Consider the following 23,412-nt stretch of genomic DNA (forward strand, 5'->3'; position numbering starts at 1 on the left):
TACTATGTGTCAGGCAGGATCTGAAGTGTTCCCACATAAGATATCAAAATCAAATACCCAAAACTAGCCCTAACACCAGCAAAAGTCATCCCTTTTTATAGAGGAAGAACCAGGTTTCCTGAGGCCAGCTGTCATGGTCTCCCAATTATCCTTAGGCTTATAAGGGATTCTCTCTCCTCTAGTTGCTCAGAGAAAGGAGAGAGTCGGTCAGGAGACAGTAGTGAAGACTTCCTGGAGGAGCTGAAAGTTGGGAAGTAACATTGTCTCTCTGAACCTCTGTTTCTTTTTCTATAAAATGGGAGTGATAGTGTGATTTAAGACAGCTGTGTGGAATTGATGCGATGGAGGTCAGAAAACCGAGACGTACACAAGACATGCTGAACCTCGCTCATTAGTCCCCTCTCCTCCCTCATCTCTTGCCTTTGTCCAGCCTCCAGGAGCTGCCAGCCCCGGCCTCCTGCCTTCTTCCTGTGCCGGCCCAGCAACCTCAGTCATGTTCTGGATCCGCTCCCAGTCTACTTGGCTGAGCCTGGCGTTCACTGCACTTATTATTCCAGGCACCCTGTGATTTACTTTTCTAGTGAGTTAATTGCAAAATCCATATGGAGTGGAGGGAAAACATCCACCCGAGCTTGCCATGCAAAGCAGGAACAGAGGAAGCTTTCCATCTTGGCCAGCACAGCCTGCAGAGGCCGGGGGAGGAAGACGCTGCCGCACGGTCTGCAGAAGCCAAAGCTGCCAAGCTCAACGTGAGGCACGAGGTGTTCAGGGCCTAGTTATTCCCCCTTTGTTTTTATTTTCATCCTGCTAGACAGAGATCTTTCTCAGTTTTAGAAACCCACCATGGGTATGAAGTATGTGATCAAAGCTCAGTGTACACATGAAGCACCTGGGAGGTTTATCTAAAACGCAGATTTCCAAGCTTCTCTGTCCAGTTTCATCCAATAAACCTGCGATAGGGCCCAGGATTTGCCCCCACACATGACTAGTGTGGGTCAAGGGCGGATCAGATGTTCAGAAACAATGATGCAAAGTAAAGGGCAGGAATTGAGACATTAGAAGAATTCAAGAGAGGTTTTTGGTTCCCCCTCTCATCTGCTATGTGTCCTTGAGCAAGTCACTTTATCTCTCTGAGTCTCAGATTTCTTATCTCTACAGCAGGAAAGAGAATATCTCACAGAACCATCCAGAGAATAATGGAACAGATATTGAAAATCCTTGACACAACTTTTGGCACACTGAAGACACTCAAGAAATCAAAGAAACAATTTACTTTTCTTTCCTGGAGAAGGTACTCTTTAAAACTGGCCTGAGGCACCTTTGCTACTGAATGTTAATACATTTCTGTATCTGTTTATAGTCTATAACATCCACACAGGGGCCTTGGGGGAAGCTAGTTCTTGTTTTGAAAGCACTTTGAAGATGAAAAGGTGTCCAATCCTCCAGAGACTTGGTTGGTGGAAGTTAAAACAAATGTTTATTTTAATTTGCTGAGTTATAATTTATTAAAGGCTTCTGGAAAGTGGAAGTACTATTTATGTTCTCACAAGGGACCCAACAGTTTTGATTAGTTTGTAGTTAATTCATTCGTTTGTTCGAGAAACATTTACTAAGCACCTGGGTGCCAGGACAGATGTATAAGTGCCAGCTCCTTTGGGGACTCAGAGGTCTGCACAATGACAGCGACTGCTTACTCCTGCTATAGAGGATGGGGAAGCCCAGAGATCTGTGACTTCCTTTAGCCTAAGGGGCTAGGTTTTAGGAAGGTGATAAGCAGGAAATGACTCCATTTTGAAAGCACCCAGATTGCTATACAATTTAAAAATCAATTCTGGTACCTAAATGTGCAATTTGAGATGCCTGGAGGAAAGCACTGTTTTCCCTAGAGGTAACCCCCACACTTCTAATTTCTTAGATACTTGGGAAAGGTAGGGAGACTCTCCTAAGCATCAGGTCCTAATATCCAAGTGCTCCATGGACACTCTGATTTCAAGTGTCCACAGGTACTTCAGGCTCAACGACGTCTAACACTCCACTTATTATCTTTCTCCAAATCATGCTCTAGCATTTCCTTGCTGCATCCACATAGCTGCCCTGGCAACTGGTCGATTTGTATTCTCTCAAAATTCACATGTTGAAACCTTATCCCTGGTGTGGTGTGGTGAGGCCTTCAGGAGGTGATTAGGTCACAAGGGCTCTGCCCTATGAATGGGATTATTGCTCATACAAAAGAGGCTCAAGGGAACTAGTTCACCCTTTCCACCATGTGAGGATACAAAGAGAAGGCCCCATCTGTGAACCAGAAAGTGGGCCCTCACCACTTTCCTTGATTTTGGACTTCCTAGTCTTCAGAACCATGAGCCATACATTTCTGTTCTTTATAATTTACTCAGTCTAAGGTATTTTGTTAGAGCATCCTAAATAATCTGAGACTGATAAAAAACTGGGTCATGAGCCTGTGTCCATTTTCTTCTCCCCTGTCTACCTACATTTGTTTGTTGTTGTTGTTATTATTATTATTATTATTATTTTGCTTCCTCCATCTAAGCACCTCTCAAATCTGCATGATCACTATTCTGATTCTGGAGGTTACTGTTCATCTCTAACTTGTATCCATAGGGTGGAACTCAGGGTGAACCTGTGGATCAGGTTCCTTCTTAGAAAGCTTTCAATGACGTCCTCTGCTCTGCAGAATAAGGCTCAAATTCCTATAGACGGTGCCCAAGGCTCTGCTTATACAGACTCACCTCTTGTCACACAAGCCACCCCATGGGGCTCCAGCAGTCATAGCCCATGTGCACATGAACATGCTGTGATTGTTTCTGGTTAGCCTGAGAGAACCCTTTACCGTGGAAGATTCCAGTGATGCCTCCCTCCTCTCATATCTCACAGCACAACTCCTCTTCCCTCTTTGCAAGTCACTTTTAAATTTGCTCAGCTATGGGGTCTATGCACTTGTCCCTTCTACTGGCTGGGAACACCTCTGGGGAAGGTGTTCAATGGTGTGACTGCCTAGCCATTTTCATCCAGGTTATGTGGAGACTTCAGGTGCTCACCATAGCTACTTCTTTGCTGTTTCTGGGCACATGGGAGGAACTCATTTTCCTGCTCCTTTGCAGTTAGTTTTGGCCCTATGAGTAAGTCAGACTTAGGGCTGTAAGAAGCAGCTTAGAAGGCCATTCGCTGCAGGTAGTATAGAGATAAGATGGTGGAGTCCCTACTATGCAGAGTCCTTGAGAGACTATGTGGAGCAAAATATGTTGGAATAACAAAAAAATAAGCTCTGTGAAACCACTTAGATGTTAGGCTTATTTGTAACTGCAACATATACATTTATTGTCAGATTAGCCACTAACATATACTGCCTATAAGAAATCTTATTCCTTATTCCTATATCTTGTCTATAATCACTAAAACAGGGCCTGGAAATATCAGGCTCTTCATAAACGTCTAATGGATGAATGAATGTGGGAATGGGGGAATGGACAACGCCTAGAAAACAAAACATGATAGCTACCTGGAGCCAAAAGAAAAGAGCCTGTTTCCCTCCTGTCCCCACAGTGTTATTCTTGTCTCCATTTGTGAGGCACTGGGATCAATCCTCAGCATCAGATAAAAATAAATAAATAAAATAAAGGTACTGATTCTATCTACAACTAATATTAAAAAAAAAAAAAAAAAAAAAAAACCCCAAAGGCAGGATTAACCTTTTGATTCCTCTCTCTGAAGTATGTCTATACTGATGACAACCAAAACTGAATGCAGGCCCTGGGGTATACCTTCGTGTCTGGAGGAAGGGCACTGGTGACATGTTTTGCCAGCTTTCCATCAGTCATAATCCTACTGACTTTGAACTTCATGCTTCCAAGGTTATGTCTGGACTTAGCCCCAGTGATGGAGTACTGAGCTTCCTGAACCAGAGGCTTCTAATTCTCATAACACCTCCATCCAGATTATAGAATGCCCTCATGAGACCAAATATCTTTACACACGTGGGGAAAACACTCAGTAACTATCCTGAACTCTTTCAGCACATTTCTATTAAGCTATAAAGCAGACCCTATGAGTTTGGGGTTGATTCTACATATTTTGAAAAGCAAACAAACAAAATAAAGAATACCATTACTGGGCTGGCAATATAGCTTAGTGGCAGAGAACTTACTCAGCATGTACCAAGCCCTGGGTTCAATCCCTAGTATGCAAAAAAAAAAAAAAAAAAAAAAAAAAAAAAGGAAATAAAGAAAGAAAGAACACCATTTTCAAGCCAGAGATTCCTGAAGCTACTTTTGAGCAAGAAGGTCCAGGGACTAGTAAAACTGTCTATTGGGGTTGGGGCTGGGGCTCAGTAGTAGAGCACTTGCCTAGCACGTGTGAGGCATTGGGTTCAATCCTCAGCACCAGATAAAAATAAATAAATAAAATAAAGGTATTGAGTCCATATACAACTAAGTAAAATATTTAAAAAAAAAACCTGTCTATTTTCTAGCAGAGAGCATGTTGCTAATGGGGCCGGAAGGGTCACTGTGGGGGCTGTGTGGAGAGTGCTGTGAGCAGGCACCTGGGAGGCAGCAGGACTGTATGGAGAGATGGTAGGGTCCTTGACCAAGGAGGCAGAGGCTCTGTCCTCAGTCATGTTTGTTTTGCCATCCACTTGTTTCTTCAATCTCTTGCTGTGCTATGCTTTATTTAGTCTCTGAGAGCAGGACTTGGAAGCAGGAGTAAGCCCTCGCTGCTGAAACAGGATGGCTTGTAGAAGACTCAGGTTCATATCCCACCACCCTGGACCATTATAACCATCTTCAAGTGTACAATTCAGTGACATTTAGAATTAATGTTCTAGAAAATTCCCTATCCCAAAGAGAAACCCTCTATCTATTAAATCTGCACCTATTACTTCCTTCTCCACTCCTCAAGTCTACGGTGGCTTTAGTTAGAATCCATACTTTAAAACATTGAGGGGGTCTATGACTTTGGTGTGAAATTTGGCTGAAACAGGTCAAGGTTCATGAGACCCTCAGCATGCTCCTCACTGTGGGAGGCCCAGGTTGAAGCAGTCACAGACATGTTTTGAAGGAGGCCACCATCAGGGTACTTTGAGGAACATGCCAGAGCTGGAACCAAATCAAGGCATCAAGACCAGGCAAGCGGTGAGAAATGTTGTCAATGGGGTCAAGAAGGGGCTGGACCAGGGAGGGCTTGATGCAGAGGGACTTGGATTTATTCTTTCATGAATCAGAGAATGGAGGCTCAGGCCTTTCTTTCCACTCTGGTGTGTCCCCAGGATAGGTCTGCAGGGGAGGGCCCTGCCTGGCCCCAGCTTGAGCTCAAGCTGCAGAGCTGTGGACTTGGAGGCAGGCAGCCATGGACAGTTAATGAGTGATTTATTGGTGCTGCCATAGCAGCAGCTTCCCTGGGACCTGTTCCTAATTAACAAACACTAACTGGATGATGCCTTTTTTATTTTTTAACATAAAAAAAAAGGAAAAGCCCCCCCCCCACCCTTCTTCTCCATCTTAATAGGAGGAAAGACTTTACCTTTGCTTGTTGGTAGATTCTAAAATACAACAAGTATTTTGCAGAAATCCCCACCTGCTCCTTCACTCATGTGCAAACACACACAAATACCCTCATGTACATTCAAATTCACATACGCTTGTTCCTATGTACAGTCACACTTTTGTTCCTATACCAGCATAATGACAATGATGTCACACACTCACACACTATTAAGTGGACCTATATTCAATTGGCAATCGCATATAGGCACGCTTTCCCATGCTGACACATCTTAGGTCAGCACATAGTCATGCAAACACATTCATACATTCACCACCCTGCTGTTGGCACTCAGGCCACAGGGTCACCCACGCAGTCTCAGGCAGGAATCTTCTCTGTAGTGTCATGCCTCCAGGGAAGGGCTGACTCACTCAGAAGGGGCCTGGGATTAGGTGCTCTGAGCTGGCTTGCTTGGCTGTTAGATGAAGTGAGTCACAGAGGGAGCAGGGAAGGGCCCCAGCCTCAGGAGTCCTGGAGTCTGGCATGAAGAGGTGACCTGCACATCATTCAGACCAAAATGTTTTCTCCTGTTATAGTTCACGGGGCACTGAAAAGCTATAAACTCAAGAGTCTGGCTTCTAAATGGTAGGAGTTCATAGTGTCTAGCAGCTAGTGGGCATCTATTACAGGATGGATAGTTTTCCCTTCAAAAAATTATGTGGAAGACTCAACCACCAATACCTCAGAATGTGATCTCATTTGGAAATGGGCTTATTGCAGATGAACTTGGTTAAGACAAAGTCATACTGGAGTGGGGTGGACCCCTAATCCAGTTTGACTAATGGCCTCATAGGAAGACAGCCAAGTGAACAGTGACACACAGGCAGAACACCATGAAACAAAGAAGAGAGTTCAGTGACACAGCTGCAAGCCGAGGAATGCCGGGGATAGCCAGAATCCCAGGGACCAGGAAGAGGCAGGGAAGATTCCTCTACTGATTTCAAAGAGAACACACCCTGGGATTTCAGACTTCTCCCCTCCAGAACTATAAGGATAGATATCTATTGTTTTAAGTCACCCCCAGGAAAGAAATACAGCAACCAATAAATACTAGTTTCTTGTCTTCTTTCTGAAACTTTGTCTAGCATTCTGAAATATGGGTATGATTATTCATCAGAACTGAGAACCCATTCTAATCTGCATATTTATGGACTCTCATATGCAGTCTCTGAGCTAGATAAATAAACCATGGCTTTGCCCAGATCAGCATAGATCTGTGAAAAAGTTCTAAGATTAATTACAAAGAGATCACTGAAAGAAAATGAATGCTTCTGACTAAGGGATACACTTTAAAAGGTCTTTGAATTCCCCTCCCAATGAAATCATGCTGAACCCCTGAAGGAAACGGTAAGGTTAACCATCACTTCTACTTAAAAGGTTTTACCCCAGCTTTTGAGCTCTAGATACTGAGTTTCATTAAGACATCGTTTTGGTAGAATACAAAGTTAATCAATAATGGGCAGCTCTTTTTCATATTAATTGGCCAGCTGTGCAGGAATAGAAACTCAATCAAGCCCACCCTTGCTCTCTGGGGATGCCAGGAACAGCTCACTTGGCTGGAGCTATGACAACAGCTACTAGGAATCACCATGCTCTGCCTGGGCCTGGGCTTCTGTGGGAGGGGATATTTTGTGGTCCTGGAAACTCCCTGTCTATGAGCACACTTCAGATCTGTCACAGAGCTGTCATTCTCCTTGGACTGATACTGCTCAGCAAGCCATCTCTTTCAGTGCCCACAAGCACCTTTATATCAAGGAAGGCTGGGCCAGTGGGGAGCGTAGGTTTTAGAGTCAGGCAGATATCTGTGTTTAAACTGAACCTCTACAACTTCTTAGATATGTTGCTTTAGAGGAAGTGCTTACCTTGTCCGAGTCCCTATTTCCTTCCTTATGAGCCAAAAGAAGAAAATAACAATCTCACAGGGATATTGAGAGAGGATGAAATGAGATTGTGTGTGTGTACCTGATCCGTAACAATTATTTATTGAGTACATATTATCAAATGATTTTTAAAAAACATTTTTTAGTTGTCGGTAGATCTTTATCTTTTTATTTATTTATACGTGGTGCTGAGAATCAAACCCAGTGCTTCACACATACCAGGCAAGTGCGCTACCACTGAGCCCCAGCCCCAGCCCCTCAAATGATTATTTAATAGTACTTAATTCATTATTATAACCATAGTTATTATTAAATGAGTCATTTTCATTATTATTCTCTGGACACTGGCAGTTATCATGGGTTTGGGTCACTGAAGGCCTTTGAAGTAAGCTGTCATACCTACTACTATTGTCCTATCCTTTGTCTGTTCAGGATAAGGAAGGGAAAATCAGTCTGTGACAGCCAGAAGCTGGCATGGCACCCTGGGACTGGCTGTGGCATTCTCCTGTTGAATGAACAATGTCATATAAAATTCCAGACAACTCTGTGACCATATACATCACAGAGTTGTGATGTATATGGTCACAGACAAGGCCATTTTGGAGTCATGTCTCAACTCAGAACCAAGACCATTGTTCAAATGACAAAATGACCAACCCCCACCCCCGCCCCCATGCTGACAAATATGAGTGATGGCTACCTATCTTCTAGTTACTACTTTAATCTTACATCATTCTTCCTGATTTCTACATAAGAGTCATTATGATACCTAGGCCTAGAATGGCCTCGTAATCTGACAGTATCCAGTCCATTTCCTTGAGACCACCCCAAATCACCAAACACAAGGTCAAATGTTGTCTGCCCTAATACCCTTTGCTGAGACACCCAATGGCTCTTTGTGGTGATCATTCTTCCTTGTGGCAAAGAGTCCAGTAAACCCATCTTTGTTTATCTACATAGAGGTGGGTTTCCAGAGGTCATTGGAAGGACAACATTCATAAGGACTTTGGTGTTACCTTAGCCTAGCAGGGCGACTGATTTAGGGTAGAAAGATGATTGAGACTTTCCTCATATCTGACCGCTAGGAATAGCTCTCTCTATAGCCTATTTTGTCTATCAAGCAGTCATCCTGGCCCCACAACCTCCAAGCTAACTCTTTCCATGAAACTCCTAACTGTGTTCTGGGACTAGTAGTGGTGAGAGGCCATTCTTTGGACTTCCTCCTTCTGTGGTCTTGTTCCAGCTCTTCCGTGGTTCTCTGGCTGCTGGCTACCCAGGGTAGTTTCCAGCACTGACACTTTACTTTACAGGGTGGCTGCTTAGCAAGGCACCCGCTGTCGACTTCTCACTGTGAGTTCTAAGGCAGAGACAACACCCACCCTCCACAGCCTCTGCCTGGCTCATGCTGCTGAATATAGCAGCACAGCATCACTTACCATGCCTTGCATCGTCCCTCCCTATAGTCCCAAATTCATCCAGGCCACTATTGACCTAGGAGCACTGTCCTTTCGTGAATTTCACTTGAACGCAGTTTACTTTTCCACCTAAGATGCATCATTGCAATTTCTCTTCACTGTAGTTGCCAGCACTAGCAGGCAATTTCTCAGAGAAGTAGTTGACAATCACTCTCTAAGAGGAAGTGCATGAAGGACAATGAGTAAACAAAGGATTACGAAATTGTCATGAGAAGTACACATTGGGTGGGCTGCTTGGGCCATTCTAGCCAAATAAGGAGGACATCCAAGAACAGCATGCAAAAGAATTCACATAATAGGCCTAAGACCGTGACCTTAGAGAGGTCCGCTTGCAAATTGGTGTCTGGGAAGTTGGCTATTAAACGAGTTCCCTATTTCTTAAATGATCAGAATGACTTATGATGCTCAGACTACAAAGAACAAATTTATGTTAAACACCAGCTTTCTGTCCAAGAGTATCTATGTGATGTGTCCTGATGAAAACTTTGGCCCCTGGTTTCCCTTGAGCTTCCCTGGCAGACAGCTCTGGGCAGGTGTCTTCATAACTCTATAGGAATCATGCACCTCCTGCATGACTCTGTGAAGAGGGGACTCTGAGAAGCTTGTGTCTGGCTTCTTTCAAACTTTGCTTCATGTTCTTTTCCCCTTTGCTGGGATAAATTTTGGTTGTGAGTTCTATGGTATGCTGAGTCCTTCTGGAACCCACTGAACCTTGGGCCTGCCCTGACATAGACTCCAAGTTCTAAGGTCCACAGTCAGGGTGGAGAGTCAGGGCTGGACTCAGGTGCCCTGGAGGGAGGAGATGATGGAGTAATTTATGAAATGTCAGGTATTAAAGTATATTGTGAGCTATTATGCTCTCCATAAATGTGAATAATAAGGACCAGGCTGCTGGGGCAGGCTTTTAAAGACCTTTTTAAATCCAGCAGGGGAAAAAGTGACATAATATTTTCTTCAAATAAAATCTATCTTTCAGCCCTCCTACCTCTTGTGCTGAGGTAGTAAATGATAGAAGGCGGTGGGTGCAGCTAGAAAGAAGGCATAAGCATAAGCAGTCTCTCTCCTGTTGCTGCCAGGTGAGGGATGCCTGGAGGTGACTTGCTCCTAATTGCTGTCTACCTTCTGCCTTTGCCCATTTGGTTCCTGCTTCAAGAGCCTCCTTCTGCATTTCCACAGCTCACTTCATGCCCAAAATGGCTCTTCTCTCCTCCCTCTTCCATCTTTACAGCAGCTGGAACTGCAAACAATTTCCCTTTGTTTATACCACGCTTTGAACCTCGTTTGTTCCATACACTTATTTCCTTCTTGGAGGTGCACTTGGGAAAGCAATTTATTTTGTAGTTAAGGTACTACAAAACTAAGGGCAACAAACTCATTTAGGAGCCAGGCCATGGAGTGGGGGTAGAGAGAAAATTCCTTTTCAATGTTTGGAACATAAAAGGTTTGGCTATTTATTTGAAGGGAAGTATTTCTTCCAGAAGAAGGCTCTTTCTCACAGAGCAGACTGGGAGAAACTGGCCTGGGGAAAAATCAGGCTTGTTGGAGCCTTCACACACTTGGCCCTGGTACTGGGAATCATCTCTGGTGGTAAGAGCCAAACTGACCAGCTGCCAGTTGGCATGATGAGCAACCATGCATGGGTGTGGAGGCAGAGAGAAAGGGGGGTTCAGTCCCATCTCTGCCATGCCCCAGCTGTGTGATCTAAAAGCCCTTCTAAACAATGATGAGACTGATGGCTCCCTCAAAGGTTGTCGCAAATGTTAAACAAAATGTGAAAACACCCTGTGAATCATGAAGTGCTGTGCAATTAATAACACCAGCATACACTTAAGCAGCACTTCCTATGTACCAGGCACTAGTCTAAGAGCTTTAATTCTGTTAACTAATTTAATCTTTACAATTATCCTGTGTTATATATATCTATAGAATGAGGGCAATTTACAGAATTGCCCTCATTCTATAGATAAGGAAATGGAGCACCTGGTGAGATTATGAGACTTGCCTTGTATAACACAAGGTAACACACAAGTAAAAGAACTGGGGTTTGAACCCAGGCAGTCTGGCTCCAAAGCCTGTCAGCCACTGTTTTCTTAGAGGGTCTGATCTGGCATATCATCACCATTTGAACCTGCTAAAATATTGACAATCATTCAAATTGCATTTTTGCCTCCATTTGGCAGTATGTCCAGTGGTAAGAGCCTTGGATTTAGACAGTCTTGGGTGGGTATCAGCTCTGTGACTTTCTAGTTGGCAAGTTAAGCTTTTGAGACCTCAATTGCATCATCTATAAAATGGGAATCACAAATCCTGTTTAACAGGCTGATAATGGTAATTAAATGAAACAATGCATGCAAACTGTTTGGCATATTACAAATGTATAATGAATAGCATCATTATACTTATTGACAAGTAGAGTGAGTAAGAGGAAATAGAGAAAGGGGCAAGAGGATTGGCAAAAGAAGGAAGGAAGAAAAAAAGATGCCATTAATGGGGTATGAATCACAATTTATTCACCTTTTCAGATTCTCTTGGGGCCTCCATTTGCTGGGCCATCAGCCAACTGATCCATCCACCTGCCACTGCAGTCAGCTGATCCTCTTGGACCCACTGAGTTATGCTCAGGGCCCATCAGCTGCTTGTCTTGCCTTCCTCCCAGAGACTATTCTGGAGACATAGGTGGTTTTTTTTTTTTTTGTTTTTGTTTTTTTTTGTACAGCCTGCCTAGGAACCTCTGGAGGGGGTGCACCTGCTTAGAGACCAGGTAAGTCTCTTTGCAGGCTGTTTGTTGTAAGAACACACCACCTTGCCTTGTTCCTCATCTTCCCCTCCCTCCCTGCTCTGAGATGGTACCTCCCAAATTAGGCATCAGCACTTACATTGCCTCAAGCTCTATTTTCTAGGAAACCCAGACCAGGGCAAGTTTATCAAGAGAGAGAAATTGTATATACAAGCAAACTCTTTATAAACTAACTCTGGCAATTAGTGGGATACCCTTTAAAGGACCTCTGAAGTCCAAATTTAGCAGAGGCAGGACCTGAGATCATCAAGTTTATAGTTAATAAAATATAGTTAATGGTCCAGGGCAAATGCATTTTGAATATAGGCTCTAGCCAGATCTGCAGCTTTATTCTGTTGAACTGCTTACAACTCAAGGCTAATGGCAAGTCTTCTCTTCTCAAGAGCAAGATCCCCTGAGATGTCAATCCTCCCCTGAAGCAGGGAAGGTATTTGTTTCCCTGCTTAAAATGTTTCCAGGGTTTCTTATCACTTTCAGAGGAAAGGCTGAACTCAATAGGACACCCATAGCACAAAAGTTGATAACAAAAATCAACAAATGGGACTTACTTAAACTGAAAAGTTTTCTCTCAGCAAGAGAAACAATAAAAGAGGTAAATAGGGAGCCTACATCATGGGAACAAATTTTTACTCCTCACACTTCAGATAGAGCCCTAATATCCAGAGTATACAAAGAACTCAAAAAATTAAACAATAAGAAAACAAATAACCCAATCAACAAATGGGCCAAAGACCTGAACAGACACTTCTCAGAGGAGGACATACAATCAATCAACAAGTACATGAAAAAATGCTCACCATCTCTAGCAGTCAGAGAAATGCAAATCAAAACCACCCTAAGATACCATCTCACTCCAGTAAGATTGGCAGCCATTATGAAGTCAAACAACAACAAGTGCTGGAGACGATGTGGGGAAAAGGGTACTCTTGTACATTGCTGGTGGGACTGCAAACTGGTGCGGCCAATTTGGAAAGCAGTATGGAGATTCCTGGGAAAGCTGGGAATGGAACCACCATTTGACCCAGCTATTGCCCTTCTTGGACTTTTCCCTGAAGACCTCAAATGCCTTTCTTATTCTCTAGGACTGCTTCCCCTCATCAAAGGAAGCTGGGCTTATCGGTTTGGGAAGTCTGGGGAGGATCTGGTCTTGTCTATGAGCTCTTCCTTAAAGAGCTCTTTGTAGGTTTGCACTGAACCTGCTTCAGGGATCCCATGGGTAATCACTGCCACTCTCCTCATGCCATCTTCAAGTGTCAGACCCACAGACCTCCAGAGCTGCTCTTAACACTTTGCCCCACATGCTTCATCCTAAAGTTAAAGAAAAAGCCATTTCTATGTGGTGGTTCTTCTTCCTGGGTTGATTAGTGTGACATTAAAATTGTGGTAAGGATTCATCCAGGACTTGGCAAGAGCCAAATTTCATTTGGCATGCTAGCTTCACGTGGTGCTCACATGTACCTGCCCTCATTGCCTTTGTGCCAAGTGAGTCCGGCTTTGACTCATCCAGTCCTGGGACCCCCCTCCTCCCCCAAGGCAGCTCTTCCTACTTGGGCATGCTTTAGTTGCTGTCCTCAGCCCACAGCTACCCTAGGGTTTATTAATCACTCATGGTCATTTGTGAAGAAGAGAGCTGGGAGGGGGCAGAGGAGAGATGGCTAGGTTTGACAAACCAGGCATTCTAGCAGTATCATTATGCTATTCCTGGGGCCTTGGGCCAGTCTATCTGATCCCAGAATCCATCTTCTTTCCATGGAACCATAAGGCCCTGCTCAGATGATATACTCATTCTCCACAAGGGGCTCTAGAAATAGAAGGCTGACAGTTTGGGGTCAAAATTATCACAGCATTAATCATGAAAAATTTGAGAGGTCACTAAAGAAAGGGAGTTAACATTTATGAAATCCAGCTACATGTTAGGTATGTACCATCTTTTAATCTTTTTAAAAATGAAATCTATCATAAAAAATTCATTTTACATGAAGATCTGGCACATATAATGTATGCAAAGTGTAACTGAAATAAAAATTCCACCAAACAATACCATGTACAAAGTCCTGTATTCTGCTTCTATTATCTTTATTATGATTATTTTTATTTATTATTTTAAACAATGGTGCTGAGTCACAAAATTTATTTCATGATTGGTTATAACCTACAGTTTGGAAAACACTGTCAGGGTTCTTTCATGTATATAATCACCTGTCATTCTCATTCCTATTACACAGGATTTGGCATTTATTCCTATATGCAGATGAGAACACTGAATAGTGAGATTCAATAATCTTTACAAAAATCATCCAGTTGCTATGTGACTGAGCTGGGATTGAGTGTAAACCCCAAGTCCATTCTCCTTCCAAATTGCCTCACTCCTTGAGATCCCAATGACCCTATTTTGCTGATGGGGTGACTAATTCTCAGAGAAAAGTGACTGGTTCAGGGACATACTCAGATTGGTGGCAGCTTACAGTTGAAAGGGGATTCATCTCTGGATGCCACACAACTGCACTGGAACTAGCTCCTGTGGGCAGGAAGCTCTTCTCCCACCCTTGGTTATTCTCTTTCTTCCCCCAAATGATACTGAGTTAGCTAAAGTTGAAATAGACTCTGGAACAAAGCTGAGCTTACTGATGGGGAAAAAATGCCTCTCAAATGTCTTTCGGTAAGAATTTTGTCATTGTGCACATCGTTGCTTCCACTGGAATTGAAAGTCATGTTGGCTCAAATTAAAAGCAAAATTCTTGTTTGCTGCACCTCTCTGCACACTCAGCGGGTCTTAACGGAGTTTTGAGAATGCAATCTATCTTAATTTAGCATGGCTTTGGATTGCCCTATCTCTCTTTTCCTCCTCTCCCAGTTCAGAAGCAGGCTGCAGTTGGATCAGTATTGCTTACAGAACTCGCCAGTATGCAGTGGATGTGGCGGGCATTTGATCTGGGCCAGAACTTCTTAAAGTCCTTTGAGAAGAAACTTCTAAGAAGGGCAATGTCCATGCCTGTCAGGTACTGGCTCCCAGATCACAGGCAATTCCCACTGAGGTGTTTTGGAGAGGCAGAACAAGGTTAAACTTCACTAAGGCAGTCTGAGGCAACCAAGTAGAAGGAAGGGCTGCAATTACAGCTAAAGGGAAGCCAAGATGATACTAAAACAAGACAGTACCGTGAGTCTCATGTGGAAGAGAAGGAAAGGCTCTGGGTGGATGGGAGTCAGCCACAAGGTCAGAAACCAAGATGATAAGAGCAGGAAAGAGTGTGGTATAAGAAACAGCTGGGAATGCAATTCATGATCAAAGCCTTGAACTTGAGAAAGAGCATGGGAGAGGCAGCAGCTATAGGACCCTGCAACTGTGCTAAAGTAACTGTGAGGCTAGGAGAAGGATCGGATGTGAGCCCCCTCCCCTGAAAGGACCTAGGAGCTCATTTTGGTCATAGAATCTAAGAGTCTAGAGGTCATCCTTAGTGCTAGAAAGATCCTGGGGTTGAGCAGGGAAGAGAAGCTCTGGTACAGATGCCACCCTTGCTGCCGCCATGGCTCGTCCGTGCCTAAACCCCCATTGCCTCTTTTCTAGGTTACTGCAATAGCCTCTGACATTTTCCCATTACAGTCTACTCTCAACACAGCATCCAGAATGATCCTGTTCAGCATTAATCAGGCCTTGTCCCTCCTCAGCTCAGAACCCTCTTTTGGTGTCACCTATAATGGCCTGCACACATTCAAACCCCAAGTCATCAAAAGGCCTTTTCCACTACTCCAGCCACACTGGCCTCCTAGCTGCTGTCCAAACAAGCCACACATGCTCTGCCTGAAGTCCTTGTACCTTCCCTTTCCTACACCAGCTTTGCTGTTCTTCCAGATATCCTCCTAACTCACTCCCTCACCTACTGTGAGATTTTTCTCAAACATCACCTTCTCCATGAAGCTTTCTCTGACCACCATATTTAAATTTGCAAATGCTCCTAGGCTGGGATTCACTCTTCCCTTTCCATAACACTTATCATCTTGAGACATCCTATATAATTTAATTTTTAAAATTTGTTTTTAAAATTTGTTTATCATCAGTCTCCCCTCTAGAATGCAATTCCCACAAGAGTGGACAGTTTTGATCATTGCTGAAACCACAAGATTTCAAACAGTACCTGGCTCATAGCAAGTGCTCAAGAACAATTGTGTAACCACAGACAAGGCACCTGACGTGCCAACCTTACCTCCTAGCACATCCTGCCTCCACGGTCCCCATTTCACATGCTTAAGTTCCAGCCTCACAAGCCACCTCTTCTGTTCATCCACACAGAAGACCCTTTTTTCCCTCTCTTTACTGTAAAGTCCTTTCAATCCCTCAAAATATATGGACCAGCACTTCTTCTCTGAAACCTAGACATCTCATGGTTGGACTTTTAGGCCTCTATGATCCTGACTTTAAATGTCTTTTTCCTAACATGTCACAGTTTGAGAGTCGCTTGTTAGAATTCAAGGTCCTTATTAGCTCTGACAGATTGTGGATTCAGTTTCTTTTCCAGAAATTTCTTACATTGACAAATAAATTTATGTTCCGGATTCAGCCAGAATATTCCTAGATATTTTCAATATATTTCCTAGACCTTGTATATTTTATGCATTGAAATAATAAAAATCGGTCTCTACAAAGTAGTACAAAATGGGTATCAGAGTGGGACTGATCTGGGCTCAAATCTCAGCTCTACTATTTACTAGTTGTACCTCCTTCAACAAGTCACCCAACTACCCACCATCTCTAAATTTCAGCATCCTTGGCTAGAAAATGAAGAAAAGATATGAATTCCTGAGCTGTTGTCTGGCTCCCAAACCAGAACAGTAGTCAAATGTGGGGTTCAACCCCTAGGACAGCTGATGGGGCCGAGCTTCCTGCTCTAGAAGATGGTGTTCCCTTGACAATGGGTAGGGTTGCTGCAGTACTCTGATCATTTTGGATCTTAGTGATAGATTTTATTACATATTTTTTTTAAAACCAAGTCTCATGGGTACCGGGACAGGGAGGGCAGAGGATAAATGGAGTGAAATAGGTAATGAGCTCCTTTCTCCTTGTGCTTTGGAGATGCTTACCTAATCTATGGCTCTGAATATGCAATTTGGCTTCGTAATTAGGTTAACTAATAATTTCCCTTTTGACACCAGGCTGCTTGATAATTTGGGGGGTTAACTGTGATTCTCTCTCACTGTTTCTTTTCTAAGTAAGTATCTCAATTTGCTTCTGGGATTAATGCAGAGAGGAGCACATTTTCACTATTCCCCAGACTCATAACACCTCTTCATGCCTCCAAACCTTGGCTCATGCAGTGGCCTCTCCTGGGAATTCCTCTTGGGACCCCTTATGCTCATTGAGACCCACCAAGCCTTCAGACCCATGTGCATAACAGGAGTGGAGTGAAGGAATGAGCCTTTGCGCCCTCAGGGCAAAATAAATGGCTCCTGTACTGTCATCCCACAGCTCTTTAAATAATTAACATTAATAGCTAGCAGGAATTAAGGATCGACACAGACCAGACGCTCCACCAGCGTTGTATAGGCTCACAGCAACACCTCAAGGAAGGAAGACAGCATGCAGCTTTGTATTTTTTAATTATTGTGATAAAATATAGACAAAGCTTAGCGACTTTTAAGTGCATAATTCAGTAGCATTCGTGTATTTACACTGTTGTGCAATCACTAACACTATTCATCTCCAGAACTTTCTCATTCTCTTCAAACTGGAACTCTGTGCCCACTAAATAATCACTCCTAATTACCCTTCCTTACAGCCCCTGGTAACCACTGGAATATTGTTTTTGTAAATGAGGAAACTGAGGCTTAGAGAGGTTAAGTGATTTGCTCAAGGCCTCGTTGCTAGAACCTGGCACAACCAGGATTTGAGGTCACTGGACTGTACACTGGTGTTCCTTCCAATCTGTGACATAGAAAAGAGTCACAGGTGGTTCTACTTCCAGCCACTCCCCTTTTCAGCTGGTTTCTATATTCTAAAATCATGCCTGGCATGCCAGAGGAGCTCAGCACAATTATGAAACAAATTACAGAATGAATCCACAAAAGAAACACTGTCATCCTGACCCTGTGGCTGGGAATAAACTTTGAACTACAGCCTGTGCCTTCTAAAAAACATTGGTTGAATGCTGACTGTGTGCCTGACATGTGGCTCCTCCTCACTGCCCCCAGCCTGCAGTTCCACAGGGCAGGAGGGGCCTGAGGACTAGCTCTGCCTGAAGGCCCTGAGGAGGAAGATTTGTGTTTACATTACCCAGTCAATTTTGTATTTATTTTAGATATTAAGTAGTGACATAAAAGCTGCTGACATTAACCTTCAGGGGCAGAAATTGGCTTTAATGGACCCCATAAAAGTTATTATCGATGGCGGTTGTAGGCAGTATCACTGTGACCTCAGCAAAAGCCTGTGCCGCTGTCAATACTGTTGACAATTAGGACTGACTAATGCAAGGCCCAGTGTGGAGGCAGAGTCGATGCTGCTGTGGCTGGAGGTCGCTGGGACATGCTTTGCATTTCACATTTATATATCAAGGATCTCTGAGGACTTGGTTGCACATCTTTGGTGGCCTCAGTTGAGAGTCAAAAACCTCTCATTGATTCAAATAGAGACAAGCAAAGGACTCAGAATACAGGATCAGAGAGACTGGAGCTCAAATCCAAGCCTTGCCAACATGCTAACTTGCTGGTCGTCATTTCAGTTGACGTTTTCAACCTCAGTTTCCCCTTGTAGCAAAAGGGGAATTATCTGCATTATCAAGAGGATGAAAGGCAACTGAACACGTGCAGCTGAAAGCCCTCCGCAGAGATTGTGGCTTCCCTTGATTCCAGAGCAGTGGCCACCCTGTGAGGTGTTGCCTAACATGTTCAAGCAGAATTGGGTCCTGTTCTGATGGTGAGACCCAAGTCGGATGGAGAGAAGGAGAGAATGGGTGGAGAAAAAAGAGATGAAGGGTGGTGGGAAAGGATGGAGAGTTCTGCAAGAACTGAGACTGTCCTGATAGGGCCTGGCTCCTGCTCAACAAGGCATGCATACTGCGCACAACCTTCGTCTCTCTGTGTCTCTGCCTCCTCAGCGGAGCAAGAACACGGTGAACCTGACCAGTGAATAAAGATGAGCCACTTTTATGACTACTGTCATTATTTAGATCTGACTATAATAAAACCCTAATGTCACTTCCCAATTGAGGCAAGTGGAGAGCACACGGGCACCACGGGAGTGTGTGGGTCTGAGAGGTCCAGGCCTGAGACAGAAGCAGGGTCAGGAGCACTTTGTTAGATTCTACTCCTCTTCCTTTGCCTGCCCATTCATCCTCTAGTGTTGTTGAGCTTAGAGTTCTGTAGCCAGGGGGAAAAGGACAATCGGAGAGCAACGTGTCCTGGAGAGCAGGCAGCCATCTCCTTGTCTCCACTATCAAAGGCTGAAACTCTTCAGGCTCATTGGATATGTCATTATCACCCAACAGAGGCTTAATTCAGCTGTAATTCAGCTCTGAGGGAATATACAATAATGTGGGCGGTGCGTGCTTCACTCTGTCATGACTTTATGGGAAATGATCATTTGTCATCATGGCAGGAAGCCTTCAAAAGAACAGACAATTTGAGTATTTTGCCACTGAGAGAATTCACTAGAATAACTAGGGCTAAAGGACTCAAAGTTTTAGAGTCACACAGGCCTGAATCCATTCCCATCTTGCTAGCTATGTGACTGATGAGATTTCTTAGGTTCTTTGGGATGTAGTTTCCTTTTTCTGTGAAATGGGAATAATAAAATCGACTTCAGAGTGTTGTAGGTGGAGCAAATGAGATCATACAGCTAATGTGTTTAGTGCCGTGCTTGGGTTCTGATCATCAGCCACAACTATTAATGCTAATGCTAATAGTAATGGAATAATAACCAATGTTACTGTTTCTTCATCTTGTGCACATCTTCGTCTTATGTATTTAAGTACTTAAATCAGAATCCTAGATCTAGAAGGGCTTGCAGATCACTCAGCTCAATTGCTACCAAAAGCTATCTATTAAAACACTTGATCCCATCAGATACTCTGAGAATAAAGGATTCTGAGGTCAACAATCTGGGGAATGCTGCATATATCCCTCTGTTAATTTATCCATTAATTGGCATACTACCATCTTAAAGGTTCTGAGAAGTCCTGGAGTAGACATACTGGTTTAACCAAGTGGTTCCTCATTGCTTGACTATGGAATATTTCTCCCTCCCAACCTAAAAACTATCAATATTTTCAGAACACAGAAGATACTGATTTAAGCTGGGCATGGTGGCACATGCCTGTCATCCCAGTGGCTCAGGAGGTTGAGGCAGGAAGATCAGGAATTCAAAGGCAGTCTTAACAACTTAGCAAGGCACTAAGCAACTCAGTGAGACCAGGTCTCTAAATAAAATACAAAAATGGGCTGGGGGTGTGGCTCAGTGGTTAAGTGCGTCTGAGTTCAATCCCCAGTACCAAGAAAAAAGAAAATATTTATTTCATTTAACCATTCTACATATTAGAAAACTGAGGTCCAGAGAAAGGATGGAACTCACCCAATGCCACATCTCAGGCCAGTCATTGAACTGAGACTTCTTGTCCCCTATATAGGACCCATTTTCTCTGTATAGGCCTTGCTCTGTCCTTCAATTTGGTGCTTTGGTTCGGTGCATAGTGGGGTGGGCAGAGGCAGGGCCACTGGCTCAGTCCAGGCCTTGGTGGGAAGGTAGCGAAAGGGTGTGGGTGGTTCCCTGCTGTAGTGGAGAAGCTCCTCAGGGACTAAGGTCACTTGCACTCTCACAGGGTTGGTTGGGAGCCAGGGGAAGGTGGCATTGCCAAGATGATATCCCCGATCTGCCTTTCTCTTGTCCCAGAAACACACAGGCCACCTGAGAAATATCTGAGTTCTCAGGCATGGGTAGATGAATGGACATTTGGAACTGTGCTGCATCTAGCTCTTTAAGAGGATGAAGTTCCTATCTGACCCTGACCTGTCACTTGCCAGATCCTAATCTGGATTTTGGTCTCACACAGCTCAGGTGGAGACTCTTTTTCAGACTAACTGGTCTAGGCCGTCATCTATGACCTAGGGCTTACCCTGACCTAGCAATTCCTAGGCTCCTGCATTGGGAGCGGGGAGCCTGTAGGGTGAAATGGCCTCTGGCTGGCTCTTGCTGCTCTAATACAGACTGCTTCCGCTCTGGGGGTTCTGGTGTGGAAGCACCTGCAGACCCTCTCTGTGGACTTCCCAGAAACAAAACCCTCCCCACCCAGTGGGGCTGTCTCTGGGCTCTTCCACTCTCCTCAGATTTCACAGCCAGACCCCAACAACAGGACTTGCCTCAGTGCTGACCCGGCCAGGCAAAACTGCCCAGGGGCTGGAGGAGCATAATATGAGGGAAAAAAAAGTACATGTATAAAGGCATACATTGGCATGAATATACTTTATACACAAAGATATGAAAAATTGTGTTCTATATGTGTAATAAGAATTGTAATGCATTCTGCTGTTGTGCATTTAAAAAAAATCAATAAAAAAATATGCAGCAGAAGGGGAGATTCCCTGAGTGCTAGGCTCCATGCAGGACTAGAGTGGACCAGAGCCCCTTGGAGATGTGCCAGCAAGGGCTCAAGAGGAAGAAGGAAAATTCTGAAACTGAGTCCTTTCTTTCCACCATAAGAAGGAGGTGGGTAACTAGCTGCCCTGTTTTTCTCCCAGAGCATTTCAGGGCTTTGAGAAAAGGAGCTTCAGTGGAATAAGGATCTGGAGGCAGCACTTCATGGGGTCACAAAGAAGTTGGAGCAAAATCTCAAGTTTTTACTTTTTTTTTTTGGTACAGGGATTAGACCCAGGGGCACTCTACCACTGAGCTACACCCCCAGCCCTTTTAATTTTTTTTTTTTTTTTTTTTTTTTTACTTTGAGACAGGATCTTGTTCAGTTGCTCAGCCTGGCCTCAAACTTGTGATCCTTCTGCCTGAGTCTTTGGAGTTGCTGGGATGATAGCAATTTTAAAGTATATGTTAGTATAGTTTGAAGATCCCTAATCTAAAAATCTAAAATGCTTTGAAATCCAACTTTTGAGCATAATGCCAGATTTTTGAAACATTTCCAATTTCAGATTTTTTGATTAGAGATGCTCCACCTGCAAAGTCTATGCAAACATTCCCAAATCTTAAAAACTCCAATTTTATGTCCCTGAGCACTTCAGATAAGGGATACTCAGCCTGAATGACTGTAGTCACTATGTGCAAGAGATCATATAAACTTATTCCTAACTGAAACTCTGTAGCCTTTGACCAACATCTCCCTAAACCTCAAGATTCAAGTTAGCCCCAAATGCCAGTTTTTGTTTGTAAACCATTCTTTGATCAACATAAGATACTGGAGATGCTCAGGATTCAGAGATAATGTGAGCAGGATTCAGTCTAGGCACTGTTGATTGAATATAGGACAAGCTATGGGGGATGGGTTCTCACTATCTGGTGTCCCTTGGCTGCTCACATGTAGGCACCTTGTAAACAATAACCCAACCTCTTGGGTTCCTCCCTAATCCAGATGGAAAGGGCAGCAACCCAACCTCTGACATGTTACCCATGGGTGGATATTTCAGTGTCTGTGGAAGAGGCTCTGACTTTTGACCACTGAGAGCAAAGCAATTTCACCAACTTCACCAGAGTCCCAAGTGATGAAACAGAAAATCAATATTGTAATTACAGCCTTAGCCAGCAACCCAGACACCCGACACAGGCCAAGCAAGCCACTCACCGGTTTCTGTGTTCTCATGCTCTGTGTCGGTGAGTGTGAGGTTGGAGTTGGCTCGGCTGGACAGGCAGGAGCTGCGCCCTGACCGTGTGCTCCGGCCCCATAGCCGCACAGGGTGTTCAGGGGACAGCACAGTGTCAGCTTCCATGTCAGCATCAGAACTGGCCCCCATGGAGTAACCACAGTGGGGGAGGCCGATGTCTGTTCGGTAGAGGGTCCCATGAGGGGGCGTCACTTCCCCCAGTCCCAGCTCTCTCAGGGTGAAATTGGTGCCTGAGAGAAAACACAGGTGATCTTGGTTAGTGCATTGAGGATAGTCCTCCCACCTGCAGCCCCTTGTCTGAGCTCACCATGGCATTCTCTGCCCAGGCCTTGGTTTGAGGTGTTTCCTGTAACTGAAGGGCTCCTTCTGCCCCTTCTCCACCAGGCCAAAGTCTCTGTAACTAAAGCCCAATTCAAATGGCACCTCCTCTGTGAAGTTTTCCTCAATACCACACCTGTGCCGACTGCCCTGCTTCTTCCACCCAGCCCCTGTCAGAGTTCTTGCCCAGTCTGTGGCATGGTGGACCTTTTAAGATAGAGCTGTCTGCCACTTCTGCTGGAGAGGGCCTCAACAACGGCAGGCAATGTGCTTACTCCTAAATCCTTGTGCCTAGAACAAAGTCCAGTGTTCAGAAGGGACTCAAAATGTGAGCATTAAATTGCATTGAGAGCTTCAGTCTGCCCCTTCCAGGTAGGACTTGCCAGCAAGTCCAGAACAGGATGGAAGCCTAGGCAATGAGACTTTGGTGGTCTCCTTGGAAACAGAAGTTCCTTTCTGGCTGGTAGGGAGAGCCCAGAGTACTAGAATGGAGAAGGTCCTGCCTGTCCAAGGAAAGTTGCCTTGAATAAGGAAACAGGCTACCCCTGCTTCTCCCTCACCAGGTGGGGCTGCAATG

At 44.2% G+C, this 23,412-nt stretch overlaps 1 protein-coding gene across 13 annotated transcripts in view; it reads right to left on the reverse strand.

The window, feature by feature from the left end:
• The window catches only part of Tenm4 (teneurin transmembrane protein 4), a 753,505-nt gene that overhangs the window by 348,787 nt on the left and 381,306 nt on the right, over positions 1 to 23,412 (reverse strand). For all 13 annotated transcript variants that reach the window (XM_071616542.1, XM_071616552.1, XM_071616550.1 and 10 more), the window contains one exon: positions 22,478 to 22,747. In XM_071616542.1, the coding sequence (XP_071472643.1) occupies positions 22,478 to 22,747 (270 nt within the window). The remainder of the gene's footprint in view (positions 1 to 22,477; positions 22,748 to 23,412) is intronic.

Source organism: Marmota flaviventris, chromosome 9 (assembly GCF_047511675.1).
Source record: "Marmota flaviventris isolate mMarFla1 chromosome 9, mMarFla1.hap1, whole genome shotgun sequence".
Taxonomy (NCBI): Eukaryota; Metazoa; Chordata; class Mammalia; order Rodentia; family Sciuridae; genus Marmota; species Marmota flaviventris.